The sequence below is a fragment of the Xenopus laevis genome, chromosome 9_10L, assembly GCF_017654675.1.
Source record: "Xenopus laevis strain J_2021 chromosome 9_10L, Xenopus_laevis_v10.1, whole genome shotgun sequence".
NCBI lineage: Eukaryota > Metazoa > Chordata > Amphibia > Anura > Pipidae > Xenopus > Xenopus laevis.
In genome coordinates, this window is record NC_054387.1 from 6,020,450 (window position 1) to 6,047,628 (window position 27,179).

At 42.1% G+C, this 27,179-nt stretch overlaps 1 protein-coding gene across 1 annotated transcript; it reads left to right on the top strand.

Annotated features, from left to right (window-relative positions):
- Positions 1–282: 282 nt before the first annotated feature.
- Positions 283–26,829, top strand: plcd3.L (phospholipase C delta 3 L homeolog). Its single transcript, XM_018234849.2, has 15 exons — positions 283–503; positions 14,935–15,093; positions 15,473–15,701; positions 16,974–17,103; positions 17,707–17,932; positions 19,455–19,656; positions 20,242–20,386; positions 20,813–20,965; positions 21,291–21,374; positions 22,100–22,229; positions 22,545–22,661; positions 23,011–23,177; positions 23,381–23,513; positions 23,641–23,790; positions 24,978–26,829. Exons 1-15 carry the CDS (start codon positions 374–376, stop codon positions 25,064–25,066), a joined length of 2,244 nt encoding a protein of 747 aa, XP_018090338.1. The 5' UTR covers positions 283–373; the 3' UTR covers positions 25,067–26,829.
- The last annotated feature ends 350 nt before the right edge of the window (positions 26,830–27,179 follow it).

The following is a 27,179-nucleotide window of genomic DNA, read 5'->3' on the forward strand; positions in this document are numbered from 1 at the left end:
AGCACTTGTGGATAAAGGATACATTCTTTTGGATTATGTATCAGCGACACTTGTATAATACAAATGTATATACAGCTTTTTCATTCGTTGATGTTATTAACCAATAGATATTTACGCTGCCTTTATTTACACCCACTGAAACCACCCAATCCCCAACCAGCAGGATTTTCTCGTTTCTGCAACTTTAAAACAGTGAGCATGAAATGCGATTCCAGGTCAAGCAGTGGAAAAAAAAAAAAATCAGTGTTCAAGGAGGAGCGAGGGAGGGAGGGAGGCAGGACTGGGGCTGCACTCACACAAAGGCACCAGAGTTACCAGCAAGAGACACACAAGGAGACAGTGAGAGCACAGGCAAGGAATTGGGGTTCAAGACATGCCCAGCGTATTTGGCACCATGTGTGGGGGCAGAAAGAAGAAGAAGAAGTACAAGCCAGAACCCGAAGTGTTGGAGCAAGAAGTGCAGCCCGTCAGGAGCCAAGGACTCAAAGCCTTCAAGAAAATGGGTAGGTCTGGACGTGGGTAGAGACTACCAGATTTGGGAGTGGGTATTGCTTTTCAGCGGGTGTCACTGGGGCAGCATGGGGGGGAATGGTCCTGCAAAAAACATGCAAAACAGTTAGGGGAGCTGATGCTGACTACAGTGCCGCACATTGATTGGCTGCTCCTAACTGGGGTAGAATAACATAAACATGACAATTCCTGAAATAGTTAGAGACTTTTTCTGAAGACAAAACGCCTACAATGTTATTACATACTACGATACAGAATAAACATTCAGATTGTAAGCTCTATGGGACAGGGAGCAGCTGCCTCTTAAAACTTTGCGGTTGCCGTACGTTGTATCGCCATTTACTTAAACATTATTACTATTGCACGGGGGTCTCCGTCTGTTCCGGGTTTTCATGTTAAAATATAGATGCATAATCATGAGAACGTTATTATGCAGTTTGGCATATTATTGTGAACTTGGTGGAGCTTACTGGGAATCCATAAAGGAACAATGACAACAATTAACTAGGTGATAACGTTGTAATATATACAGTAGAACTCCCATTTTACGTTTTTCAGGGGGCCAGAAAAAAATGGTGTAATATCCAGGAAAATGTAAAATCAGGGAAATGTATTATGTATAATATATAGGTGGAACCACAAAACAACAATGTAAAATGAGGGAAAACTTAAAATCAGGGTATGTAAAATGGGGGTTCTACTCTATATATAGTGAATAAAGTACCCCCTCTTGTAAAATATAAGGATATTATAAGTTACCGTGGAGTTTCATGACCATATAAAAGCACAAGGCCGAAGGTCGAGTGTTTTTATACAGGTCAGTGAACTCCAAAGTAACTTCTAATATCCTCATATTTTACAACTGGGGGTACTTTATTATAATACATAAATTTCAGTGAGTCATGTGACAGAAATGACATCAGAACCGTTTATAAGGATATAATTTACAAGATATTCATGGCTTTTGTGTATTATATATTAATAAACCTAATTTTAGTGTCAGGGGTCAGGGCATGCACTTGCCCTAAAGAAAGATCTTTTTTTTTGTCTGACTCTTTCCAGTTTTCAAATGGGGTCACTGACCCCATCTGAAAAACAAATGCTCTTTAAGTCTACACATTTATAGTTCTTGCTACTATTCATATTCCAGTCTCTTATTCAAATCAATGCATGGTTGCTAGGGACTTTAGACTTTAGCAACCAGACTGCTGAAACTGCAAACTGGGGAGCTGCTGAATAAAAAGCTAAAAACACAACTAATAATTGCAAATTGTCTCACACTATCACAAAACCTCTTTAACACTTGAAGACAAAAGGATTCCTTTTAATCCATAGAAGTCAATTGTTTCTAAAAGATGAAGTGATGGGACTGTCTCCCCATTTGTATGCAGATCAGAGGGAGTCCTAGAATGGAAACCCAGTTTCACTCCTTTCATTCCATTTTTATACAAGACCCTGCAGGCTAAAGCTTACCCACTGAGTTTAAGGAACAAAGCTGGGTTTCCTTCTCAGGATTGCCTAGGGCTTTATATAAATATATATATATATATCCCCTTAACTCACAACAAGAGGTATATACAAGCAATGGTCGTTAACAGCCATATATATATATATATATATATATATAAATATATATATATATATATACACACACACACACACACACACATTCCTATTATATGTAGTATCACACACTGGCTAAATTGTGGTTCTTAAGCTGACACTAACTTCAAGTGAAGGATTCAAAGTAAAAAAACTTCGAATTTCGAAGTGTTTTTTGGGCTACTTCGACCATCGAATGGGCTACTTCAACCTTCGACTATGACTTCGAATCGAAGGATTCGAACTAAAAATCGTTCGACTATTCGACCATTCGATAGTCGAAGTACTGTCTCTTTAAAAAAAACTTCGACCCCCTAGTTCGCCATCTAAAACCTACCGAACTAAGTTTTTTTGATCGAAGGATATTCCTTCGATCGTAGGATTAAAATCCTTCGAATCGAACAATTTGAATGATTTAATCGTTCGATATTCGAAGTCGAAGGATTTTAATTCCCAGTCGAATATCGAGGGTTAATTAACCCTCGATATTCGACCCTTGGTGAATCGGCCCCTAAGCCATAACTGTCAGCATCCACCACATGTCAGTGGCTGTTAGCCGTTGTTTGGCCGTGCCACATGTCAGTCGTAACTGTGAGTCACATGGAGGTTTAAATGCCCAGATTTACAATGAGGACAGATGTCACATGGGCCCGTGTAATAATAATAATAATAGTCATGGGAAACATGCACTGACAGATGGACACGTCTTTGGTACTATTACATAATAACGGCAGCCTATGGGATGCAATATAGAAATTGTTTCTATAGTACAGGTATAGGATCCATGATCCGGAAACCCTTTATCCAAAAAGCTCCGAATTACGGAAGGCCGTTTCCCATAGACTCCATTTTATCCAAATAATCCAAATATTTAAAAATGATTTCCTTTTTCTTTGTAATAATAAAACAGTCGCTTGTACTTGATCCCAACTAAGATATAATTAATCCTTATTGGACGCAAAAGCAGCCTATTGGCTTTATTTCATGTTTACATGATTTTCTAGTAGACTTAATGTATGGAGATCCAAATTACAGAAAGATCCATTATCCGGAAAAACCCAGGACCCGAGCATTCTGGATAACAGGTCCCATAACAGTACTTGATCCCAACTGAGATATAATTAATCCTTATTGGAGGCAAAACCAGACTATTGGTTTTATTTCATGTTTACATGATTTTCTAGTGGACGTAAGGCATGGAGATCCAAATTACAGAAAGATCCCGTATGTGGAAAACCCCAGGTCACAAGCATTCTGGATAACAGGTCCCATACCACAAGTTTCAGTGAGTCATTTATCCAAATATTTAAAAATGATTTCCTTTTTCTCTGTAATAATAAAACAGTCGCTTGTACTTGATCCCAACTAAGATATAATTAATCCTTATTGGAAGCAAAACCAGCCTATTGGGTTTGTTTAATGTTTAAATGATTTTCTAGTAGATTTAAGGGATGAAGATCCAAATTACGGAAAGATCCATTATCCGGAAAATCTGAGGTCCTGAGAATTCTGGATGACAGGTCCCATACCTGTAATAACATTTGATATTCACATTACCACCAAATTCTAAATTTAGAACTGTAAAGCTAAATACATTATCCAGTTTTGTTTTGTTTCTTTCATTATTATTATTAAATGTCTCAAAATTAGATTGTAAGTTCTTTGGGACGAGTGTATTGTTGTTATGCGGGTAAGCATGAATAAGCAACATTATGAGATGCTAATTGCATAGGAGTCTGGTCCTGCTCTCAGTGCAATTGATCATTGATCGTGTCAGTTAAAAGCAGAGATAAGCCAATCCGCCCTGTTTATCTCAGCAGAGATCCATATGTTGCCACATTTCGGGTCGGCACATGCCTGCGCCTGAGGAAGTTGCCTATCCCAGAACATGACACTGTATAATATCTCTTCAGAAATACATTAGCTAAAAGTGGCTTGGTGCCGTGCCACATTTATCCAGGGCCCCTTAATATTTAGCCGCTAGATCTACAAACGGGGTGTTGGATTTAATTGAGCTGTGTGCACAGTACCAGTTATAGGGTAACTGTGGACAACACTAAAAGCGTTGAGTGTATTGACCACAACTGTAAATTGCAATGACTCCATGTAATACAGGTACGGGATCTGTTATCCAGAAATCCATTATCCAGAAAGCTCTGAATTACAGAAAGGCCCTCACCCATGACTCAATTTTATCCAAATAATCCAGATATTTTAAAAATGATTTTCCTTTTTCTCTGTAATAATAAAACAGTAGCTTGTACTTGACCCCAACTAAGATATAATTAATCCTTATTGGAGGCAAAACCAACCTATTAGGTTTATTCAATGTTTACAAGATTTTTTTTTTAATAGACAAAGTATGGAGATCCAAATTATGGATAGATCTGTTATCCAGAAACCCCCAGTTCCCGAGCATTCCAGACAGCAAACCTCATACCTGTGCCTTTGTGACATCATTTGGATAATAGAAATATTAGGGGGCACATTTACTAAGGGTCGAATATCGAGGGTTAATAAACCCTCCAATTCGACCCTCAAAGTAAAATCCTTCGACTTCGAATATCGAATTCAAAGGATTTACCGCAAATCCTTCGAATCGAACGATTCGAAGGATTTAAATCCATCGATCGAAGGATTTTCCTTCGATCAAAAAAACCTTAGAAAAGCAATGGAGAAGGTCGGTAGGTTTAAACTACCGAAGTATGTAGTCAAAGTTTTTTTTAAAGAGACAGTACTTTGACTATCGAATGGTCGAATAGTCAAACGTTTTTACTTCGAATCCTTCACTCGAGCTTCGTAAATGTACCCCTAGGTCTCCGTATAAAAACATCCATGTTGCAGGGCTTCTCTTTGTTTCCGTAACGGCGTTATTTAACTTTGCTTGCCAATTTAACTTTGTTCTATAAAAGCACTACACCGCTATTCATCCGAAATAAGGCATTTATGAAGGTAGTCCTAGCCTGTTATATCGATGGAACACTTAAAGCAACACTTCATGGTCTTCATCATTTACAAGGGATGCACCGAATCCATTATTTTGGATTCGGCCGAACCCCCGAATCCTTAGCGAAAGATTCATCTGAATACCGAACTAAATTTGCATATGCAAATTTGAATTTGGATTCAGTTCGTCCAGGCAGAAGGATTTGGCTGAATCCGAATTCTGCTGAAAAAGGCCGAATTCGGTGCATCCCTATGATTTACATTATATGATTCTATGCTGCCTCTAAAAATAAGTTCCGGTTATACCCCTTTAAACTTTACAGCCTACGTGGAGCGAGCATTCCAGACCCGCTGTCTGTGGTTTTTACTGGTCCCGGGCTTGCATCCAGTGAAACCACAATCAGGGAGATCATGCCAGCCAACGGTTTGGTTTCACTCAGTGCCTTATCTACGCTAAAGCAGCCCTATGGAGAGAAAAAAGTGGAAGTTTGTTTCCGGTTCACATCCTCTAGACTGGTTGAATATTTTTATTATCTTTTATTTATCCAGTGCAGAGATTTGTAGCCAGTGAATGTGCCAGTATCTATTTGGGGTTTGGGAGGAAACCAGAGGGGAAACCCAGACAGGGGGAACTTACAAACACCTTGTCGACGGAAACCCAAACCTAGGACCCCAGCGCTGCAAAAAAAATGCTACCACTGTTTAAGCCAAAAGCAAGATTTTGGCAAAGAGATATCAAAGTATTTGCCAAAGTCTTAATCAAAACGTGTCACCCCCCTCTTTATAACTCAGGTATTTCTTGAAGAATCAACTCTTGTTCAATTGATATGCGCACACAATAAACTCAAATAATGTTGCAGAACTCCAGAACCTTGCCACGGGCAGATCCCGAGTTGTAGTTCTGCAGCACGTGTAGCGGCGCCAGTGATTTATCATTCCTACGGATTAGTCACATATATAAGCCACGCTGCTTAATGTAAAAAAAACAGTTGTGCGTTATGTCATGGGTAAAGAAGGAAGTAGTTAGATGTAATGAGACCAATAAAAAGAATGGACTCACTAACATGTGATTTTGGATGTAGAAGCTTCGCTGGAATCTTTTTTTTTTATCATAATGGGTGTAGGGCTGCCCAGAGGTAAGAAAGTGCCCCGTGGCTTTAATTTCCAAGTGTCCCTAAATTCCATGGACAGTCCCTTTTTTGTTTTTTTTTTAAACTAAACAGGGATGTATTTATATAATCCTATTCTTCTTCTTCTTATGTTTTACATAGCAAAACCATATTCCACAGCTCGTTACAGCGATTAATTATACACCAGCCCCTTGCCCAGTGGAGCTAACAATCTAAGGTCAGCTTCCAGGGTAAGTTCTCTTGCTACAGACCACTGGACAATATTTAGTGCAAGTTGCACTCCAATTGGCACCAGTTACTTAAAGGAGAACTACAGCCTAACTAAAGAAGTAGCTGGAAATGTTGTACATTATGTGTTGTGCTTCTGTACCAGCCCCAAGGCAACCCCAGCCCTTTAGCAGTAAAGATCTGTGTCTCCAAAGATGCCCCAGTAGCTCCCCATCTTATTTTCTGCTGATTCACTGCACATGCTCTGTGCTGCTGTCACTTACTGAGCTTAGGGAGCCACTCACAATATACAGTACACATAGAATAGAAATGTCACAATATAAGGCTGATTAGTAATTAATACACATAATTACTACATGGCAGCACAGAAACCAGTGCAATTAGCATCAGAATTGAATAATCAGCAAACCTGTAGCATCAGCTTATATTACAGCCAGGGAAGCTCATTTTCTGCTGGATAATTAGTGACGAGCCATAAGCTTAGCTTCTCAACAGCCAATCAGAGCCCACTGAGCATGTGAGTGTCACAGACACTTTCCAAGATGGTGACCCCCTGTGACAAGTTTGAAGTCCTGGATCATTGCTGCTATTGACAAGCTGAAACTTTAGCCTCGTGCAAACTCTTTAAGGGTTTCTCTTTCTACTTTGTGCGTCTTCGGAAAACGAATCCGAGTGCCATCCCGGCGGTGATTTACATTTTAGCCGGCGGGGAGGCAGTTTGGGGAGATTAGTCGCCCCAAAGAAAAGGAGATTTGTCGCCGAATGACTAATAACGCAAAATCTGCCTGTGTGCCCTGACCCTTAAATGTAATTCTCACAATAATGGAGGTAACTGTGTGATTATGACAGTCCGAGTAATAATGGAGGTAACTGATTGTTTATGACAGTCCGAGTAATAATGGAGGTAACTGAGTGTTTATGACAGTCAGAGTGCTGCTCTGTTGGTGCGTACAAAAGATCCCTCTGTCAAAACAAACAATATGGCAGTTCCCACTCCTCTGTACAAATGCAAATAAGCAGAGAAGGCATTTTCTTTTCTCACAATGATCTCTGTCCTTGTACTGTCTATTTAGGGAGATACAATAGAAGATAAGTGCTTACATGGAGGAGGGGGGTATTGTTCTGTCCACTTTATTTCCCACTTATGGCTAAACATAGATTCTAAGGTGACAGATAGCTGGGCTGGTCTGGACTGGGAGTCAAAATAGGCCCTGGCATTTTAACTGCACAGACGTCCAAACAGCCCCACCAGCCCAATAAATAGTGACTGTCTATGACATCTTTCAGCAGCCCCTCTGGCATTTGCCAGAACCCACAGATTGCCAGTCCGGCCTGCTGGGGATCAGGGCCGGAACTAGGGTTGCCACCTTTTAAAATAATCTTCACCGGCAGGTGGAGGGGTTAAAAGGGCGGGCTGTGACACTAAAGGGGGCGGGGCCGTGGCCCGCTATTGGCTGGCCGGGTCGTGATGTCAAAGGGGTCAGAGCCAAACGCACGCATTTGGCAAGAAGCCCAGGAAAAAAGGTGAGTTTGGAGCAGGCTGGGGGCAGGCCACAGGCTTTTTTTAGGTGTATTACAAATTTACCGGCAGCTACATTGCCGGTGAATTTGTAATACCTGGTGTTTTACAACACTAGCCGGAACTAGGGGTGGGCAGAGTAGGCATGTGCCTAGGGCGCAAAGGTGAAGGGGCGCCAGGCATGTACTTACTCCTACCCCTAGTCTGGTCCCTTCTCTGCCGACTGCCCACTTGTTCCCACCTGTGCGAGTAAGCGAGTACGCATGCTTTGATTCGCGCATGCACAGAAGCGTCGTTTCGCATATGCGCAGAAGCGTCTTTATGCGCAGAAGCGTCTTTTCGCTCATACGCAGAAGCATGCAACCAGCCGGCGCAGCAGCCCGGCTCTGCTGGGCATCAAAGAGCTGTGCTCTTATTGCAACAGAGTGCAACAATAAAACGTGGTATTCACCAAGCCTCATTTATGACTGGTATGGGTGCAAAATGATTTCATGTTGACACCACCCACAAAGATAGCTGCACCCATACATGATCTTGTCAACTGCCACCAGAACCAGTGCCCTCCTCTGGCTGTTCTGTTGAACTAGGTGCAAGTGTAGGAGTGATAGTAAAGGGGTTGTTCACCTTTGGGTTAATGTTTAGTATGATGTAGAGAGTAATATTCTGAGACAATTTGCAATTAGTTTTCATTTTTTATTATTTGTGGTTTTTGACTTATTTAGCTTTTTATCCAGCAGCTCTCCAATTTCAGCCATCGGGTTGCTAAGGTCCATTTTCACCTAGCAACCATTCACTGATTTGAATAAGAAACTGGAATATGAATAGGATATTTGCTTATACTGACGGACTGGCCGAATGTTTCTAATATGGCTCCGGCCTTCACTATTGCAATGATGAGATGGTCATGATGAACCGGTTCAGCCACTGATTAGTTATATATAAATAATGACGTGGTTCCAGCTGGTCGTGTTCATCTCTTTCTGGCTATAAATGAGTTAGGTGCGGATATTTTTAGCATATTATCACAGCTCGGGTTAGTTATAGAATGGAAAAGATGGCGTACAAGCTGCAACGGTGCTTTAAAGGAACATTACCTAGTTATTGATGTAGTAAGCGAAGGGTCTTGTATGCCATTTCCCCTAGGTATGGAATCTGTTATCCAGAAACCTGTTATCCAGAAAGCTCCAAATTATGGAAAGGCCGTTTCCTTTAGACTCCATTTTATGCAAATAATCCAAAGGTTTTAAAAATGATTACCTTTTTCTGTGTAATAATAAAACAGTAGCTTGAACTTGATCCCAACTAAGATATAATTAATCCTTATTGGAAGCAAAACCAGCCTATTGGGTTTATTTCATGTTTATATGATTTTCTATCCAACTGCTGGAAAGATTCTTTATCCGGAAAACCCCAGGTACCGAGCAATCTGTATAACAGGTCCTGCACTTGGATAAAGTTACCTCTTTGATATAGTAGACATGCATTTCTGTTTATCCGTGTGTTTCTGTTTTTATCTGTTTGTTAATCTGGTGCAGACGTGTGAAAGAAATGCAGAATTTTCAGCCAATGTCAGTAATTTGCACCCAAATCTTCTGCTTATTCTGCCATTGACATGCATAAAGATTGCACCTCAGCCGGAGCAGGCAGCATCGTCAAAGGCATAATCTGGATGTATAGGGGCATGGTTGGGGCAGACCATGGCCACAAACACACAGGCCGGAATTCTTCCCATAAACACCCATAGATAAAATAAAATTTGGGTAATTTGTAAAAAAAAAAAAAAAAGGCCCTGAAAATCATGGCGAGAGTTATAGCTATGGCATGCAAGGTACTAGCAATTAAAATACAGAGAATAGCTGCAAGGTTGACTTCAAGAGTCTAACCACAATAATTCCAGTGCTTTGAGCTTCATGTGATTGAAGCACCATGTGTGCTATATAACTCATGGATTAAATGTTATTTTATAGAACTAGGAAGTTGTTCGTCAGCTGTTTATCATGTACAGCAATAAGATTTCCTCTCTTGCTCATGAAGCTCATTGCATTGCGTTCATGTTAACAAACAAAACCAAAACCCTTGAGACTGTTTAATTGGGACAACCCTTTCTGGATCTCCGGCCCTACCCCGAGTTTCTTACTCATTAGTCAGCCGGTATTTAATTGTCAACTGTGAAGAGAAGGAGCCTAAGCCACCTGCCCTGTAAATTCTTCTCTGAAATGTTTGTGAATGTTTTACAAGCCTTTTCTATTGCCAACAAACAGTTTCTGCATCAGCTGTGGGTTGAGCAAGCAGCGAGGGGTGAATGGGTTTGTTTGCTGCAGTTCCGATCACCCAACGTATAGGACAATTGACCATGGTATGGTTCTTCATATGGAATCCACTTGTTCAGCCCATGGGCCCATTAGTCAGATACTGATAATGACCTCCTTAGAGAGTTTAGCTTCAGTTTCTTCCAGGGAAAAGCTAAATAGACAAAACTCACAGGCACCTCAAAATGAAAACACTAAGGCTAGGGCCAGATGGGCCGAAACAGGCTGCTGAAATCCACAGGCCGATTTCAGGCGCTAGCTGTATCCATGAGTGTGTGATGTAGTCTTGGAATACAATAGAATTGTATATGCAGCATTAACAATGGCCAATGTTCAGGTGCCTTCAAAGTCGCCCAATCCAAATTTAACGGCCAGCCCCATCGACGATCCGAACGATAACCAAGTCTTCTGCTATCGCTCAGCTCATCTCCCACCATACAAGCACCCAATATTGTGCGAATTTTTTTTTTATACAATATTATTGGTGTGTCTATGGCCACCTTGAGAGTGGTTGCTGGTTCTTTAGTTTAAGAAGTACAACCTTGGGTCAGAACTCTAATAAGAAGGATACAGATATTTGACAGATCTGGTGAAGATTTTGGCCAATCCGCCGTTAGTCATAGTTCCACGACTACCCAGGACAGCAGATAAGTTTAACACCAAATTTTCATCTGTCCACTTATTTGGTGAGGTTAACAATGAGCAGATCTCTGCCTGGTTCAGCCACCCATGTGCTTGGCCTACAGAGACAAAACCCTACAGTGTTTCTAAAAAAGGCACCAGTCTGCTGCATTTTGCAACATACCGGTGGCAGTTGGTACTCATATGAGAAGGAGTCAAATGGCTGATATGGTGACTATGTTTGGTTAGATCAGTGATCCCCAACCAGTAGTTGGTGACTATGTTTGGTTAGATCAGTGATCCCCAACCAGTAGTGGCCAATCACAGCCCTTATTTGGCACCCCAGGAACACTTTTCATGCTAGTGTTGCTCCACCACTCCTTTTACTTCTGAATGTTGCTCACGGGTTCTAAAGGTTGGGGATCCCTGGGTTAGATATTCAAAGTTTGGAACCCAAAGCCTATGCTCTGCAGTTGGATTAATTAAACTGTTGTGTAGTAGATCCATGTGTTCTTGGGCATTCAAGGGGCAGGACTTTGCCTTGTGTGTGGTTTTTGGTAAGGTCTGACGGGATATGTGGCTTTGTTCCGCTGGCACTGCCACTTATCCCACCATACTGAGCCACCAGCTTCAAGAAAAAGTCCCTCCAACTTGGAGTAGAAAGCAGAGCAATGCCATGGGCAGAAGAAAAAAAGTGGGACTTCTTGCTGTTTAATTCCAGTTATTGTGCAAGGCAGTTTTGGATAGATATCTAGGCATGGCAAAGAGAGAGAATTTCCTGCCCAAACAAGTGACAGGTTTGGGAAATCACAGGAGGTGTTTATAACCAGAAAACTGATACTTTTCTTTTCTAAATGTCACTGGCGTGGTGCAGACATAGCAAACATGGCATATTCTATTTATAGCATTAAAGCAAGTCCATAATGTCATACCATAATTCTGCACCCACCCCGATGCAAAAGAGATTAAGTGTTTGAGGGGGTACCCAGGTGGCAATAACCCCTGGAGAAAGAGCCGGAATTAGGGGGTGCAGGGTGAAATTGATTGTTAAAAAAAAAAGTTTCATGGTTGTAGAGTTAGTGGTAAATGTAACATAGTAACAAAGTTGCATAGTAAGTTAGGTTGGAAAAAAAGAAACACGTCCATCAAGTTGTGTACATCTATCTTTTTCTGTTCTGTGCACTGCCAGTTCTGGTGCCTGAAGCAATGTAGCAGAAGCATGCACAAGATTGTGGAAACAGGAGTCAGCACCGGCAGTGCAGAAGGGTCAAACAACTACTTCTTTCCATTGAAATTACATAGGCAAAAAACATTCTTGATTCATTTTAATTCATTTCTTTTTTTTAAATTCGTGTATATTGGAAATTTGCTTAGAATTAAGTTTTCCTTCATTAGGCAAAAAAGAAATTGGGGGTGTTGATTCCTTTAAGGCTGAAAATAGAACTATGACCATCAACTCCCACCCACAATAACACTCTCTGTACTCTCTGTACCTACTGATCTTTTCTCCATATTTTTCCTGCTTTGTTTTTATCCATCTGTTAACATTTTTACAACTCTCCCTTTCCCTTAACCAATATCCCCCAACTCTGATGTTTTCCCTGCACCCGCCTTGTGACTCTCGCCTCCCGGATGTCTCCTGCCTGAGTTTGTGTTACCATTCTGTAAACTGTTTGTGGAGTCAGAGATGATTTGCAGTCTCAGAGAGAGAGTGAAAATGCACAAGGCTAAGTCACGGCACAGGATACAGGGGCTTGTGTCCCTCCAGGGAAGCCGGCCATCGTGTGTGTTTGTACAACACAGAAACTTTGTGCTTAACCCTCGAATAGACCACCATCATTGCCTTGTGCACCATTGTTGTGCCCCAGGTTTAAATTCAAAACTGCGACCCCTTTGCCATAGCCTGGATTACTGTAAACAAACCAGCAACATTTTACACCCCAATTTTAAAATTGGGATTTCTCCAGGCAGCAGCTGCTACTAAGAGAGAGAGAGAGAGAGAGATACAAGAAGCTTGCTTATGCGAATGTGGATCAGGCAATGCTCTGAATTCATTTTCTGCAGTGGTCTTACTGACATGCCTAGGGTTAATGCAGCACTCATTATCCATGAGCGAGCAGGGGTCAAGCAAACAGGGGACTGGGATTAGGAATCTGTAATAGGTAGATTCCTGCCAGGAGGACCTAACCTGGGTATACCCTCATTGTCACTTGGGCTTGTAACATACACTGCATGGGTCATTATCATAAGCATTGTCCCCTGTTCATCTTAATTATATTCCTGAGCAGTCGAATCCTTCTCACTATAGATTGAGAGGTCCTGTAACCTGACTGATTCCAGTTATAGGCAAATGGACTGGCCTACTGGGGTTCCTGGTAGACTCCCGGTGAACCCTGGTCTTCCTGGTGCCCACTACCTGGGACCTTGGCTGAATTGATCAACACTGAGGGCTGGTAGACACAAGGGGGTTGTTGAACCAAGATAGGGATCTGTGGTGGTTGGAGGTGGGCCTTAGAGGTTGGGTTCCCATTGGGCCTGCTGGAGAGGCATTTCAAACCAGAGGCAAGGTCTCAGCAGAGATCCAGCAGGACAATTTTGATGTAGAGCATTTAGGATCTTTGTAAAATAATTGATATTACAAGACCAAGGGCACAAAAAGCTGCTGAGACTCCTTATAAGATAGACTGCTCCACTCGGGGATATTGGGCAACGGAATATCTTGTTTCACTTACTCGTTGCTCTATAAAAACACTTTCCTCTACCCTCAGGGGCCAACACAGCTAATTCCATTTTATGACTTGGTGACGTACATTGCTGAGTTGCATATTATTCAAAGGGACATTATACCAGTCAGCCAAGATTTCAGCGTACCATTAAAAATTTACTTTTTCTTTATCTTTTGCTAACACGGTGCTTTATAGAGAACAGTCAGCTCTCCAAGCACCATGCTCCGGACCGTGGGGGCCTTAAAGTGTCAGTTCAGTGTAATCTCCCTAGTGTTAAAAGCATGGGTTTGATTGGTTGCCCCTCATGGCAGGCACTTTTTCCCTTGGCATGGGAGGGGCATAATTAAACTGTCAAGTGACAGGGAGGCATATTCCTCCTGCTTTATTTTCAGTGTTTCAACTAATGAGCAGAGTTGTGCAATCTGGATATCTGTGTGTGGCCACATTGTACAATCTCAACAGCCTCTGGGTTGAGAGCCAACAACAGATTTAAAGCCACAGGACAAGCGACTGCTGCCTTCCATAAAGCTTATTAAACAAGACCAAAAGGAATAATCCAAAGACAATAAAGCCATTCTCTAACGTGCCTTTGTTCTTTGCTATGCCGACTGTTTACCCTCAGCAAGCAGCCGTTTAGATTTCTCAATAACGTGCCTTGTTATTGCAGCTGAGTCAAAAAAATAAATATATTTCGAGAGATAAAAGGTTTTTATATGTTATTGTGGGTGTATACGCCATTTTTCTTCTCTGTGTATCTAACCCTACTGTAAATAAACCATCCCTCCTTTGTCTAGATAGATAGATAGATAGATAGATAGATAGATAGATAGATAGATAGATAGATAGATAATAGATGGATGGATGGATGGATAGATAGATGAATGATAGATAGACTAGATGATAGAAGAGATGATGATGATAGATAGATGATAGATAGATAGATGATAGATAGATAGATAGATGATAGATAGATAGATAGATAGATAGATAGATAGATGATAGATAGATAGATAGATAGATAGATAGATAGATACACTAGATGATAGAAGAGATGATGATAGATAGATAGATAATGAGCTAGATAATGAGATAATGAGCAATTTTAATATCTTGGTAGCTCAACTACCATAGGTCAACGTACCAATATTTTGGGGCCCTAAATTGTATTTGCTGTGAGGCCCAGTAAAATCTATATACGACACTAGTTTCAAATCAGAATTTGTGCTAAACATTTGGAAAATGATACATTCCCAGTTAATATGCGTACTGCTCTTAACGCTTACATGGAATGAGTTATTATTATATATAATTAGCCACTGACAATCTTCTCCATTTTTTCCTAGGTCTATCAGGTGACGATGATGTGAATGCCATGCTCCAGGGTTCCAACCTGTGGAAGATCAGGCCTAGATGGCACGCAGCTAGACTATATCGCCTGGAATCTGATGGCATCACCATTTGGTACCAGAGCCAAGCTAAGAGGGCACGTTCTAAACAGATCTGTGAGTACTTGTGGGCATCACCAACCTGAGAGTAGCCAAGTGATAGGCAAAGTGGATGAGAGATTTCTGATAGGATAGACCAAAAAAGAAAGGCTGTTTTAGTGCTTTTAGAAACATGGGGAATTAGTTGCTACTAATTATAATTATAATCTGTAAGTATCATTTCCTATGGGACAGTTCTTTCTCTGAGACATTTTCATAGACCCGCTGGGATTTCCCCTGGTGTCCCAGTGGCCAGTTGGCCAGTCCAATCCTAACATACCCTTCCTTGTTTTCCCTGCAAGCCATGCCCTATCACTAACATCTTGTCTCCCTTCTTTCAACTCCTCAAGCTTTTGCCTTTCTTTCTACATTTCCTCTGACCTTCCTGTTTCCTCAGTCTCCGTCCTGCACATTGAATCCGTACGGGAAGGCCATCAGTCCGAGGGGCTCCAGAAACATGGCCGCCACTTTCATGAGACATGCTGTTTCACCATTGCCTTCAAGGGAAGGAAAAAGAACTTGGACCTTGCGGCATCTTCAGAGAAGGAGGCTCGGAACTGGGTGCAGGGTTTGCAGAAACTCATGAAACGAGCCGAGGCAATGAGCCAGAGGGAGAAGTTAGTTCAATATCCTGAACTTGATTTGGTAGTTGTCCTTTAATAGTTTTAGTGATGATTAGGGAATGTGCAGAGGTCAGTAGAGCCATATATGGCGGAGGGAACTGCTAAAAAAATATTAAAACTGAAGGCCTATCACTGTTTACATTATACTATAACATTTAAGACTGGATGGTGAAGCAGATGGGATTGTTTTATTGTTACCAGATACAGGAAAGAGAGGTGGCAGGCACTCTAGTGCTACATAAATCTGAAAGTGGTGCAAAGCCATGAGCACATGCAATAGGTAACCCTTTATCAGAAATAGTCATTTAAGAAAAGACTTAAAGGGATACTGTCATGGGAAAACACATTTTTTCCAAAATGAATCAGTTAATCGTGCTGCTCCAGCAGAATTTTGCGCTGAAATCCATTTCTCAAAAGAGCAAACAGATTTTTTTTATATTCAATTTTGAAATCTGACATGGGGCTAGACATATTGTCAATTTCCCAGCTGCCCCAAGTCATGTGACTTGTGCTCTGATAAACTTCAATCACTCTTTCATGCTGTACTGCAAGTTGGAGTGATATCACCCCCCTCCCTTTCCCCCCCCCCAGCAGCCAAACAAAAGAACAATAGGAAGGTAACCAGATAGCAGCTCCCTAACACAATATAACAGCTGCCTGGTAGATCTAAGAACAACACTCAATAGTAAAAACCCAGGTCCCATTGAGACTCCTTCAGTTACATTGAGAAGGAAAAACCGCAGCCTGCCAGAAAACAGTTCCATCCTAAAGTGCAGGCACAAGTCACATGACCATAGGCAGCTGGGAAATTGACAAAATGTCTAGCCCCATGTCAGATTTTAAAATTGAATATAAAAAAAATCTGTTTGCTCTTTTGAGAAATGGATTTCAGTGCAGAAGTCTGCAATATTAACTGATGCGTTTTGAAAAAAACATGTTTTCCGATGACAGGATCCCTTTAAGTGCTTGGCATGCATGGAATGCAACACATAATGCAGAGGGAAGTAAAATCTACCAGTTAAAAAGGCCTGTGCCAATATTTTTGTTATAATAAAGAGAAAAAGTAGCTTTGTCCTGTAAGATAAATATTGTGCCTGGAAGCTGGCCACTTGTTTTCAGCCAAATTAGCGCAATGTTCACCTTTCCATGTTCAAGGCTTAAGGCAACCGAGTAAACAACATGAATCCAACTGTAGCCAATTTCAGAAATGGCAGGTTTATTGGCCAAATTGTATGTTTTGTGTATGTAGTCACTTATTCCTTGACTCCACTGCACCTGGATATGGGATTATCTCCGGCAAGCTGACAGAGACGGAGATGAGAAGATGACTTTCCAAGAGGTGAAGGACATGCTGAAGATGATAAACATTGACTTGAACGATATCTATGCTTACAACCTGTTCAAGGTAAAACCAGAGAGTCTTATATATATATATGTTTTTTTTTGGAGTGATCAGTTAGTTATACAATGCAGGGTACTGGTAACATTATAATTGCATTGTAACTGGGTGAAATAGATGGTAGATGGCCATCTGCTATGTGACTTTAGCCTCAAACTGGCCTTTCAACATTGTTTCTGATAAACTAATTATACATTTAAAGGGCAACTAAAGGTGTATCAAATATTTGCATTGTGCTGTATTTGTTTTGTGGCTTAAAGCTTCTGTACTACATTCCATTTATTAATTTCATTTCTTTCTTGGCTTGTCTTTGTGTGTGCACTGGGGCCAATCATGAATGCATGTAATGTCACGGCGGGTGGGGACATGGGGTGCTGCCTACAGGTGCTACATTGTGCCTAGTGCAGTTACCTCGCAACCAACTAGATCTTTTCAACCACTAGGAGACTGGTAAAAACTAAATAATACTGACTGGTTGCTATGATTAGTATCTGCACAAGTGGAATGTTAGTAAGTCTGCTTCGCTGTGTGTCTTCTGCATTGTTCCATTTCATGTATTTATTTTTTGATCTATGCAAAGTATTTTATTCTTGCCTTTTGTATTCCCAGACCTGTGACCGCTCCAACACAGACACGCTGGAGGACCACGAGATAGAGGAGTTCTGCACTAAGCTCATGCACCGCCCTGAGGTAGAGGAAATATTCCATCGTTACTCGGGAGAAGACCGGGTACTGTCGGCTGAGGAACTGCAGGAAATCCTGCAAGCGCAGGGGGAAGAGGCCACTCCGGAGAGGGCAAAGGAGATTATCCACAAATATGAGCTCAATGAGACAGGTAAATTCAGGTCCCACCAAAGCGAGATTGCTCACAATCTCTTTTCCTACACAAGAGACAGACTTAATGTGTTTATACACAGGCAGATTTTGGTCCACTTCAGCAGCTTATCTGTATCTGTCCATGTATGGGGCCCTCCATCAAGCCCCCCCCCGACCGATATCTGTCTGAAAATTTGCCAGATGTGGATTTTCCCATCAGATCAAGGACCACATCTGCCAGGTTAGGGGTATATTTATCAAAGAGTGAAGTTAATAGTGAAGTTCCGCCACTAGAGTGAAATTCCGCCTCTCTCCATTCATATCTATGGGATTTTTATAGGCGTATTTATCAAAGGGTGAACTTTCACCCATTGATAAATACGCCTTTCAAAATCCCATAGAAATGAATTGAGAGCTGCGGAATTTCACTCTAGTGGCGGAACTTCACTCTTTGGTAAATTTACCCCATAGTCTGATCGTTTGGTCCTAGGGCCTAGGTTTGCCCAATAGGGGGAAAGATACGCTTGTTTGGCGACCTCGTATGGATCTTATAGTGTATGGCCAGCTTAAAGGAGAGTGTGGAAAACAGGAGAGAAGGCTTCTGAAGTCAATCACACACTATCATTGGTGTCTATTAGCGTCTCACTTAAAACACACACACAATTTTAACATGAAACTAAAATATGTATCTTCATCCTTTCAAGTTCACCTGTAAATGCCAGGGTTTAGAAATCATTGGCTGGTGCCCTGTAAGGGTGAGGTACTGGAATTCCTGCCTTTGCAAGATACAGATGGTGTGCTGCACGTGCATCTAGGTCTTCTCACAAACACAAACTTGAGGTTAAACACAAACCAAGTTTTTAGTTGGCCTTTATTCAAGCTTTTTTAAGGGGGGATGGGGGGCTGCATGGGAAAAAACACTGGAATACACAGAGAGAAGGAAGGGAGGCTGCCACCATAACAATCGGAATAGTGCTATTGCCAATCAAACACCCTCTTTTTACTTGGCATCCCTCCTAAATACACCCTCAGTACAAAGGGTTTAGCTAGATATTGTGTTTACGGAGACTGTGGGAAATGTGCATCTTCATTTCTTTTACACTGGGCTTTAACTTGGGGCGAGATTCATATTCATATTTCTATTTATGAACACACTGTTCTGGGCAACGGTTAACTGCTTGAAGCAATTCCCATTGAATGTTTCATATCAAATTAATTGCTGCTTCTCCAGACACTACTTGTGCCCAAGGGCAGAGACACCCAGGCTTTCCCAGACACACTCATCTCTTTGACAAACGGCGGGTACTGTATGTGGATGCAGTTGTCCAACACAACTCCAAGGGAAGCTGAGAGATGTAGGGCAGCAACAGAATGATTGTTCTTGTTTGACTGCAATAATCCAAAACTCTTGTCCCCAATCCCACGCTAACATCAGGTAGAACAGATAATGTAGTGTCAGGTCCTACTAAGTTCTGCTTGGATCCATGTCCACGGCCCGGCATCTCTCACCTACTCTCTTCTCTTCCCACTCTTCTTACCAGCCAAGCAGCATGACCTGATGATGATGGAAGGGTTCATGATGTACCTGCTGTCAGATGATGGAGATATCTTTAATCAGAAGCATAGGACGATGTACCAGGACATGACCCAGCCACTGTGCCACTACTTCATTTCCAGTTCTCACAATACATACCTGACCAACCACCAGCTAGTGGGAGAGAGCAGCACAGAGTCGTACATCAGGTCAGAGAGATGCTGCCTTTCTTCATCCTTGGTGCATGTTTGTAAAATGATCACTGGCATGATCTGAGTGCAGGGCGACTGTCAGTGGACAAAGATTGGTCTGGTGCCTGATCGTTTGAAGCCCAGCACAGCTAATAAATCAGAAGACACCTGCAACAGCCTATGCAGAGAATCGTCAGCCTTTCACATACTGAATTAGTGCCCATGTCCTGGGTACTGCCTTAATCCTTGAGCACTGAGCCTTCCTTGAGCACATTTATATTCTGTTTTGTGGAGAGCTTACATCCCCTTGAATTAATCAATGTGCTGTAGGTCTCACCAAGGAGGGTAGGGTCTGCGTGACATGTGCCTTCTTGGATCCATAATGTATTCAGCTCACAGTTGCTGGCAAAGATGCATTTAAAATGAATGCATATCCCTGTAACCTGCACACATTTAAAGACACCTTCAATTAGATAAAAATATTTATATGGTAAAAATAAAATAAAACACCACCAGCACGCAACAGATAATCAACAGAATCGATAATGATGCATGTTATGCATATGGAGCCCTGATGCTAACTGGCTTTTGCTTCTTCTACAGAGCATTCATGGAAGGCTGCCGTTGTGTGGAACTGGACTGTTGGGAGGGGCAGTCAGGAGAACCAGTCATTTATCACGGGCACACGCTGACCTCAAAAATCCTCTTCAAGGATGTGGTGACTACCATAAGAGACTATGCTTTTAAAGTGAGTACCGTTCAATATGGGGGGGGGGGTCTAAACTAATTTTATGTCCCAAACTGGCCCATACTTAAGGTGGATTGAATAACTTCCCCTTGAAAGTCATTTATCAACAATGGTGTCCCTTTAAGTCTGGGCGAGTCCACCAAAATGCTCCAAATTGGGCCCAGCAATTGTTAAGGCTGGTCCTGGTCAAGTAAAGTAAATGGGATCTAGGCAATAATAAAATAATAGCCATATTGTATGTCCATTTTTATAAATGTACCAGTTAGGTACAGGCCATAACATTGCATATAAACTAGATAAGGCTACAGAGGTTTCTGGAAGTGTTTATTAAAAGAAGGTGTTTATCGCCTTCATCTGCCAGGAGAAAAGCATCAACAACTCTGTACCCGACTCGATTCTATTTTATTTCTAATTTATTTCTCCTAGAATTCCCCATATCCTGTAATCCTGTCCCTGGAGAATCACTGCGGCTTGGAGCAGCAAGTGATAATGGCGAATCACCTCCGTGAGATCCTGGGGGACATGCTTGTGACGAAGCCTCTGCCGGGTGCAGACATCGCTTGGCTGCCTTCTCCAGAGGTAATAACTAAGAGAGGTAACTCTACATCAGTGTTTGTCAAGGAGAACAGGTATCAAGTGTACAATGAGGAAATGAGATTGACATAGAGTAATTCCATATTTCATGTGTATGTATTGAGCAGGCCTTATCAAAGGTGCCTCTGCAGATACAGTACAGCAACTTGTATACATCTGTACTGTATTGCCAAAGAGGAATATGCATATGCTCACATATAGGGGTTCAATATATGTGCCATTCTGGTTCATTTCGAATTGTCTGGGGCGTACCCCTGGTCACTGACTTTGCCCTGAACCACTGCAGCTTTATATTTTCTCTGTTTTGTAGGCATTAAAGGGCAAGTTTTTACTCAAGGGGAAAAAATTAAATAGTCGCAAGTCTTCAGAGGAAGAAGAAGGAAAGACCCGAACGGTAAGTGAAAAGAAAACAGTGCTGCTAAGTGAGTGGGTTAGAGAGACAGAATATTTGGTGGGTGAATGGGTGGATGGCAGAAATAGGACAAAGTAGAATTTGTATGCACTCCCAGGCCTTCTCGTATGCGATAATCTGGTGCTCAGTCCTCTAGGGAGACGGCACTCCCCTGGGTTCACAAGAAACGAAGAATTGAGGAAACGGCACACAGAATTGAATGCAAAAGGGGATATACCCCTATAGGTTTATTGTGTCAAACAGCACAACGTTTCGGGGGCAGGCCCCTTCGTTAGGTGATATGAACCTGACGAAGGGGCCTGCCCCCGAAACGTTGTGCTGTTTGACACAATAGACCTATAGGGGTATATCCCCTTTTGCATTCAATTCTGTGTGCCGTTTCCTCAATTCTTCGTTTCTTGGATGGGAGAAATAGCAATAATAAGAGTATTGCATTTAGCGAGGCTTTGTAAAAGAAAACTTGAAGGTAGGAAGTGTGGGGAAGAAGTGGAAAGTAGGTTGCTAAGTGGGACCAGAATGGGATTATTGAAGGGAGATGGGGAGAGGCCGAGCCATGTGTTTGTAAGTGAGATCTGTTTGGAAGCGAGAATTTGCTAAGTATGTTTTAGGGGACTGTGAAAGGGGTGTTTGGGAAAAGATAATGGAGGAAGATTTCTATAGATATAAGTGCATGCTTCATATATGTGCATTTGTACCCCCACACCCAGGATACAGCCAAGGAGCTCTCGGACCTTGTAGTATACTGTCAGACAGTGGAGTATCGAGGACAACCAGGAAACGTGTGTGAGATGAGTTCCTTCAGTGAGGACAAAGTGCGCAGACTGATCAAGGACTCAGGTATCAAGTGACCCCTTCCACTGAAAGATTCTCCTATAACTTGGTCTGCAAACTGCCTCATAATGTACCACTGAAAGTGGCAGATATCCAAAGAGCCTGCACAGGATAATTGTAAATATAAATGGCAAATGGTTCAGGGGGCTGAACAATGACAATATGATGATGGCATGCAAAGATATCAATGGACTATTGCTGGTGAAGGTAAAAACAATCTTTTTGCCTTCAGTCAGATAGCCTTGCCTTAGAGTAGTCACCAGGTAGTCAAGCAGATAAATATCCTACTGGTGACAGCAGTCCTATTCTTGGCCCTTGCAGGAATCAATCTAGTCCGCTATAATGCCCGGCAACTGAGTCGTATCTATCCAGATGGTCTGAGGGCCAATTCTTCAAATTACAGCCCCCAAGAGATGTGGAATGCAGGCTGCCAGCTTGGTAAGTAGCAACTAAAAGCTAGAATCCCATAGACTTCATCTTGTTTGTTGCCTTATAACTGGAAGCCATTTGACTGTGCCATACGGAATTCATTAGTGTTGCTTTGGAGAGGCTTAGCTTTCTTTAAGCCTTCATTAAAATTCATCTGTGACTTCAAGCTGTATGAGGTTACCTATGTGGAGTTATCATGGCTTCTCCCATTGATAGGAATAAATATACATACATAACGTGGATCAATAACAATTCTTGTGCAGGATAACCTTTGACAAAGATAAAGCATAAAAGGCTCAATGAAGAGGGCTAACCAGTTTAGATGTCACTTAAGAATCTTACATCTCCCCCTTCTCAGTGGCTCTGAATTTCCAAACTCCGGGCTACACAATGGATCTAAACCGGGGTCGATTCCAGGACAATGGACGCTGTGGATATGTCCTAAAGCCTGAATTCCTGAGGAAAGAGGACAGTTACTTTAACCCAGATGCTCCAAGCAAAGAGGCAAAGCTCCTGTTTGTCAAGGTGAGGCCTTCAGGGTGATTTGTGAGTGTAAGCTTTTCTATGGCTGCTAATTATAGGGCCCATACTACTTAGTTCCCCAGAGGGCTCTGGTTAGGTACCATACAAGTTTACATCATATGCATCACTGTATTATTTAGGACACTCTGGTCCATGATAGGATTGATGTATTATAAACAATGGGTCATCATTTACTATATCAACAGGTCATTTCAGCTCAGCAGCTGCCCAAACTCAACAAGGAGAAGCCAAATTCCATTGTCGATCCTTTTGTACGTGTGGAGATTCACGGAGTGGGAAAAAAGAGAGAGAAGGAAACAAAATACATCCTCAATAACGGTGAGATTGGTCTGTGTGTGTGGCAAACAGCAAATCTCTGAAAACCAGTAGCCAATGCACCTTGATTGTGTGCGATATCTAATTCACAATGTGCCCAGCCCAAAATATCACTGCTTCTTGTTCACAGGGTTTAACCCTTCCTGGAACGAGGTGCTTCAACTAGAGGTTTCAGTTCCAGAGTTGGCTCTTGTGAGGTTTGTGGTGGAAGATTATGACAAAACGTCAAGTAATGATTTCATTGGACAGTACACGTTGCCTTTCCTCAGCCTGAAGCAAGGTAAAAGAGTGGGCATTGCGGTGTATAGGCCAGTAAAGGGTTGGGGGGTGCAGAATAAAGTCATTTATCATTGTATACTGAATTGAAGTTCTGTGACAGCAGAAATATACCTATACAACACAAAAAATGAGAAAGTTGAAGGAGAGGAGTACAAGATTTTGAGTATCGAGAGGGTGTAGGAAGGCATGGGGGAGTATTAAAATGAAAGGTTTGCACTGGGGAGTATTAAAATGAAAGGATGGTAATAGAGAGTATTAGAATAATGGTGTAGGAAGGCAGGGGAGAGTATTAATATGAAAGGTTGGCATGGGAGAGTATTAGAATAATAATGTAGAAAGGCAGGGTAGACTATTATTGGGAAAGGTTGGCACTGGAGATTATTAGAATAATGGTGTGGGAAGGCATGGGAGAGTATTAAAATGAAAGTTTGACACTGGAGAGTATTAAAATAATGGTGTGGGAAGGCATGGGAGAGTATTAATAGGAAAGGTTGGCACTGGAGAGTATTAGAATAATGGTGTAGGAAGGCATGGGAGAGTATTAATAGGAAAGTTGGCACTGAAGAGTATTAGAATAATGGTGTGGGAAGGCATGGGAGAGTATTAAAATGAAGTGTTGACACTGGAGAGTATTAAAATAATGGTGTAGGAAGGCATGGGAGAGTATTAATAGGAAAGGTTGGCACTGGAGAGTATTAGAATAATGGTGTAGGAAGGCATGGGAGAGTATTAATAGGAAAGTTGGCACTGAAGAGTATTAGAATAATGGTGTGGGAAGGCATGGGAGAGTATTAAAATGAAGTGTTGACACTGGAGAGTATTAAAATAATGGTGTAGGAAGGCATGGGAGAGTATTAATAGGAAAGGTTGGCACTGGAGAGCATTGAAAGGAAAGGTTGGTAATATAGAGTATTAGAATAATGGTGTAGGAAGGCATAGGAGATTTAAAATGAAAGGGTGGCACTGGGAGGCACAGGAGAGAACTAATATAAATGGGTGTCATAGGAAGATGTGGGAGAGTATTAGAATAAAAGGGAGGCAACGTTTGGGGTGGCACAGTGAGGTACTGAACATGTCAGAGCAGAGAAATGTTAATGGTGTTGTGGGTACAGGCACAGATACTGGCCTATGTGAGCATGCAATCCACAAGAGGGAAGAGTATTACCTAACTACAATATGTCCCTACAGGATACCGACATGTTCACCTGTTCTCCAAGGATGGAGCCTCCCTGTCCCCTGCAACATTGTTTGTGCAAATCCGTATTGAGGAGCTATGAATTAAGTGGGGAAAAGTGGGGAGACCTCAGGCCTCTCTCTCCGTCTCTTCAATCAGCCGCCGGTGCCATATATACGTGATAAGTGTTTCCAACGCTGGTTCCCCCAGTGCCTTATTGTTTGTGGCCATACCGATCCCAAAGCAAAGATGGAGGATGACGAGGAAGGAGCAGCAGCACTTAGATTTCTTCATTTAGAGCAAAAGGCTATCGCAGTATTAGTGGGAGGAAAATGGACTATGAACTACATCACTCAGTGCCCACTTCTTCTACAGTGTGCCACAATCTTATGTACCCTGGATTCCCTGTTACTCAATATCTTGGCACTTTATACGCAAGCATTCCCATTCCTAGCCAACAAGCCCGGCTTTAAAGGCAACGTTTCCCCTGATCAGATATACATATTTAATACATATGAAATACACATCATATTTTAATGCAGGTACCAGGGTTTGCATGTGCACTTATACATTTGATCAGGAGCAGCTATAATTCTTGCCCAGGAGAGACATTCTATTTCTCAGTAAACAAGTCTAAGGAGAATGTCTCGCGCAAGCAATATGGCAGCTCCACTTCAGTTTTTTTTATAACTGTAAATATGCCTTAATATTTCCTATAATGTAAATAGTTTTAAAAGGAAGTTCTGCTGTATGTGAATCTGATGTCTAATTGGAAAACCCCGCCGTGGTATTCAGACTGTATGCTTTTTTTATTTTAATGTAAAAGCCCCATTATTTAACTGAACTCATTACATTATAATCCATAACTTCTTCATCAGGAAGAGAGAAGCCATAATCCTTGAACTTTTTATTTCCCCGACAAAGAAGGGCTTATGCTCCTGATCAGGAGGTTGGAATTGCAAAGAGAAATGGCTTCTCCCCTGGAGAACCAGCAAAAAAGATGCAATTTCATGTATGTGAGGGTCTTGCTAGGTAATCTGTGTTTCATCAGCCTGTAACGGTACATTAGACTAATTAACTACGTGGTTAGCAGCCCTAGCTTCTTGTCTGTGTGTGTGTCCAACCTGTGTGACCCTCAACATAGTGACTACATAGCAAAGCTGGGGTGCTCTAACACACACTCTAGTGGTGATGGGAAGTTTTCCAGCCTGAACCCAAACCCACCCAAAAAATCCTCAGTCTGCACCCAACCAAACAGTCCTCCATCTGTGCCCAATCCCCCCACACAGTCTTCCATCTGCAACCAACTCACCGCTACCCAACCTGCACCCAACACACCCAAACAGTCTTCCATCTGAACCCAACCTACCCACACAGTCCTCCATCTGCACCCAACCCACCCAAACAGTCCTCCATCTGCACCCAACCCACCCAAACAGTCCTCCATCTGCACCCAACCCACCCAAACAGTCCTCCATCTGCACCCAACCTACCCAAACAGTCCTCCGTCTGTACCCAACCCACCCACACAGTTTTCCATCTGCACCAAACTCACCGCTAGCCAATCTGCACCCAACCCACCCAAACAGCCCTCCATCTGCACCAAACCTACCAAACAGCCCTCCATCTGCACCAAACCTACCAAACAGTCCTCCATCTGCACCCAACCTACCCAAACAGTCCTCCGTCTGTACTCAACCCACCCACACAGTTCTCCATCTGCACCAAACTCACCGCTAGCCAATCTGCACCCAACCCATCCAAACAGCCCTCCATCTGCACCCAACCCACCAACACAGTCCTCCATCTGCACCCATACACTGCTACCCAATCTGCACCCAACCCACCCACACAGCCCTCCATCTGCACCCAACCTGCTCCAATGACATGACCTATAAGCCAGGTTGCCATGGAGTTGTCACCAAAGAGGTGCTGGTTGTACAAGAGCCTCATTCCCATAGAATTCACTTAAAATTGACAATGTGTTTTTCATAAAGGGAAATAAGGACTGATTGCGGAAGTGAATTATATCAATATAGGAGTGAATGCAAATTTCACTGGTACAGGTATGGGTCTGTTATCCGGAAACCTGTTATATAGAAAGCTCCGAATAACGGAATGCCATCTCATGTAGACTCCATTTTATCCAAAATATAAAAGTGATTTTCTTTTTCTGTGTAATAATAAAACAGTCGCTTGTACTTGATCCCAACTAA

What these genes read in the sequence shown, in the direction of transcription:
- plcd3.L (XM_018234849.2), top strand. Translation starts at nt 374, where the DNA reads ATGCCCAGCGTATTTGGCACCATGTGTGGGGGCAGAAAGAAGAAGAAG. An exon ending in CAAAGCCTTCAAGAAAATGG is followed by an intron (nt 504 to 14,934) that starts GTAGGTCTGGAC and finishes ATTTTTTCCTAG; the next exon opens with GTCTATCAGGTGACGATGAT. An exon ending in AAAATACATCCTCAATAACG is followed by an intron (nt 23,514 to 23,640) that starts GTGAGATTGGTC and finishes TCTTGTTCACAG; the next exon opens with GGTTTAACCCTTCCTGGAAC.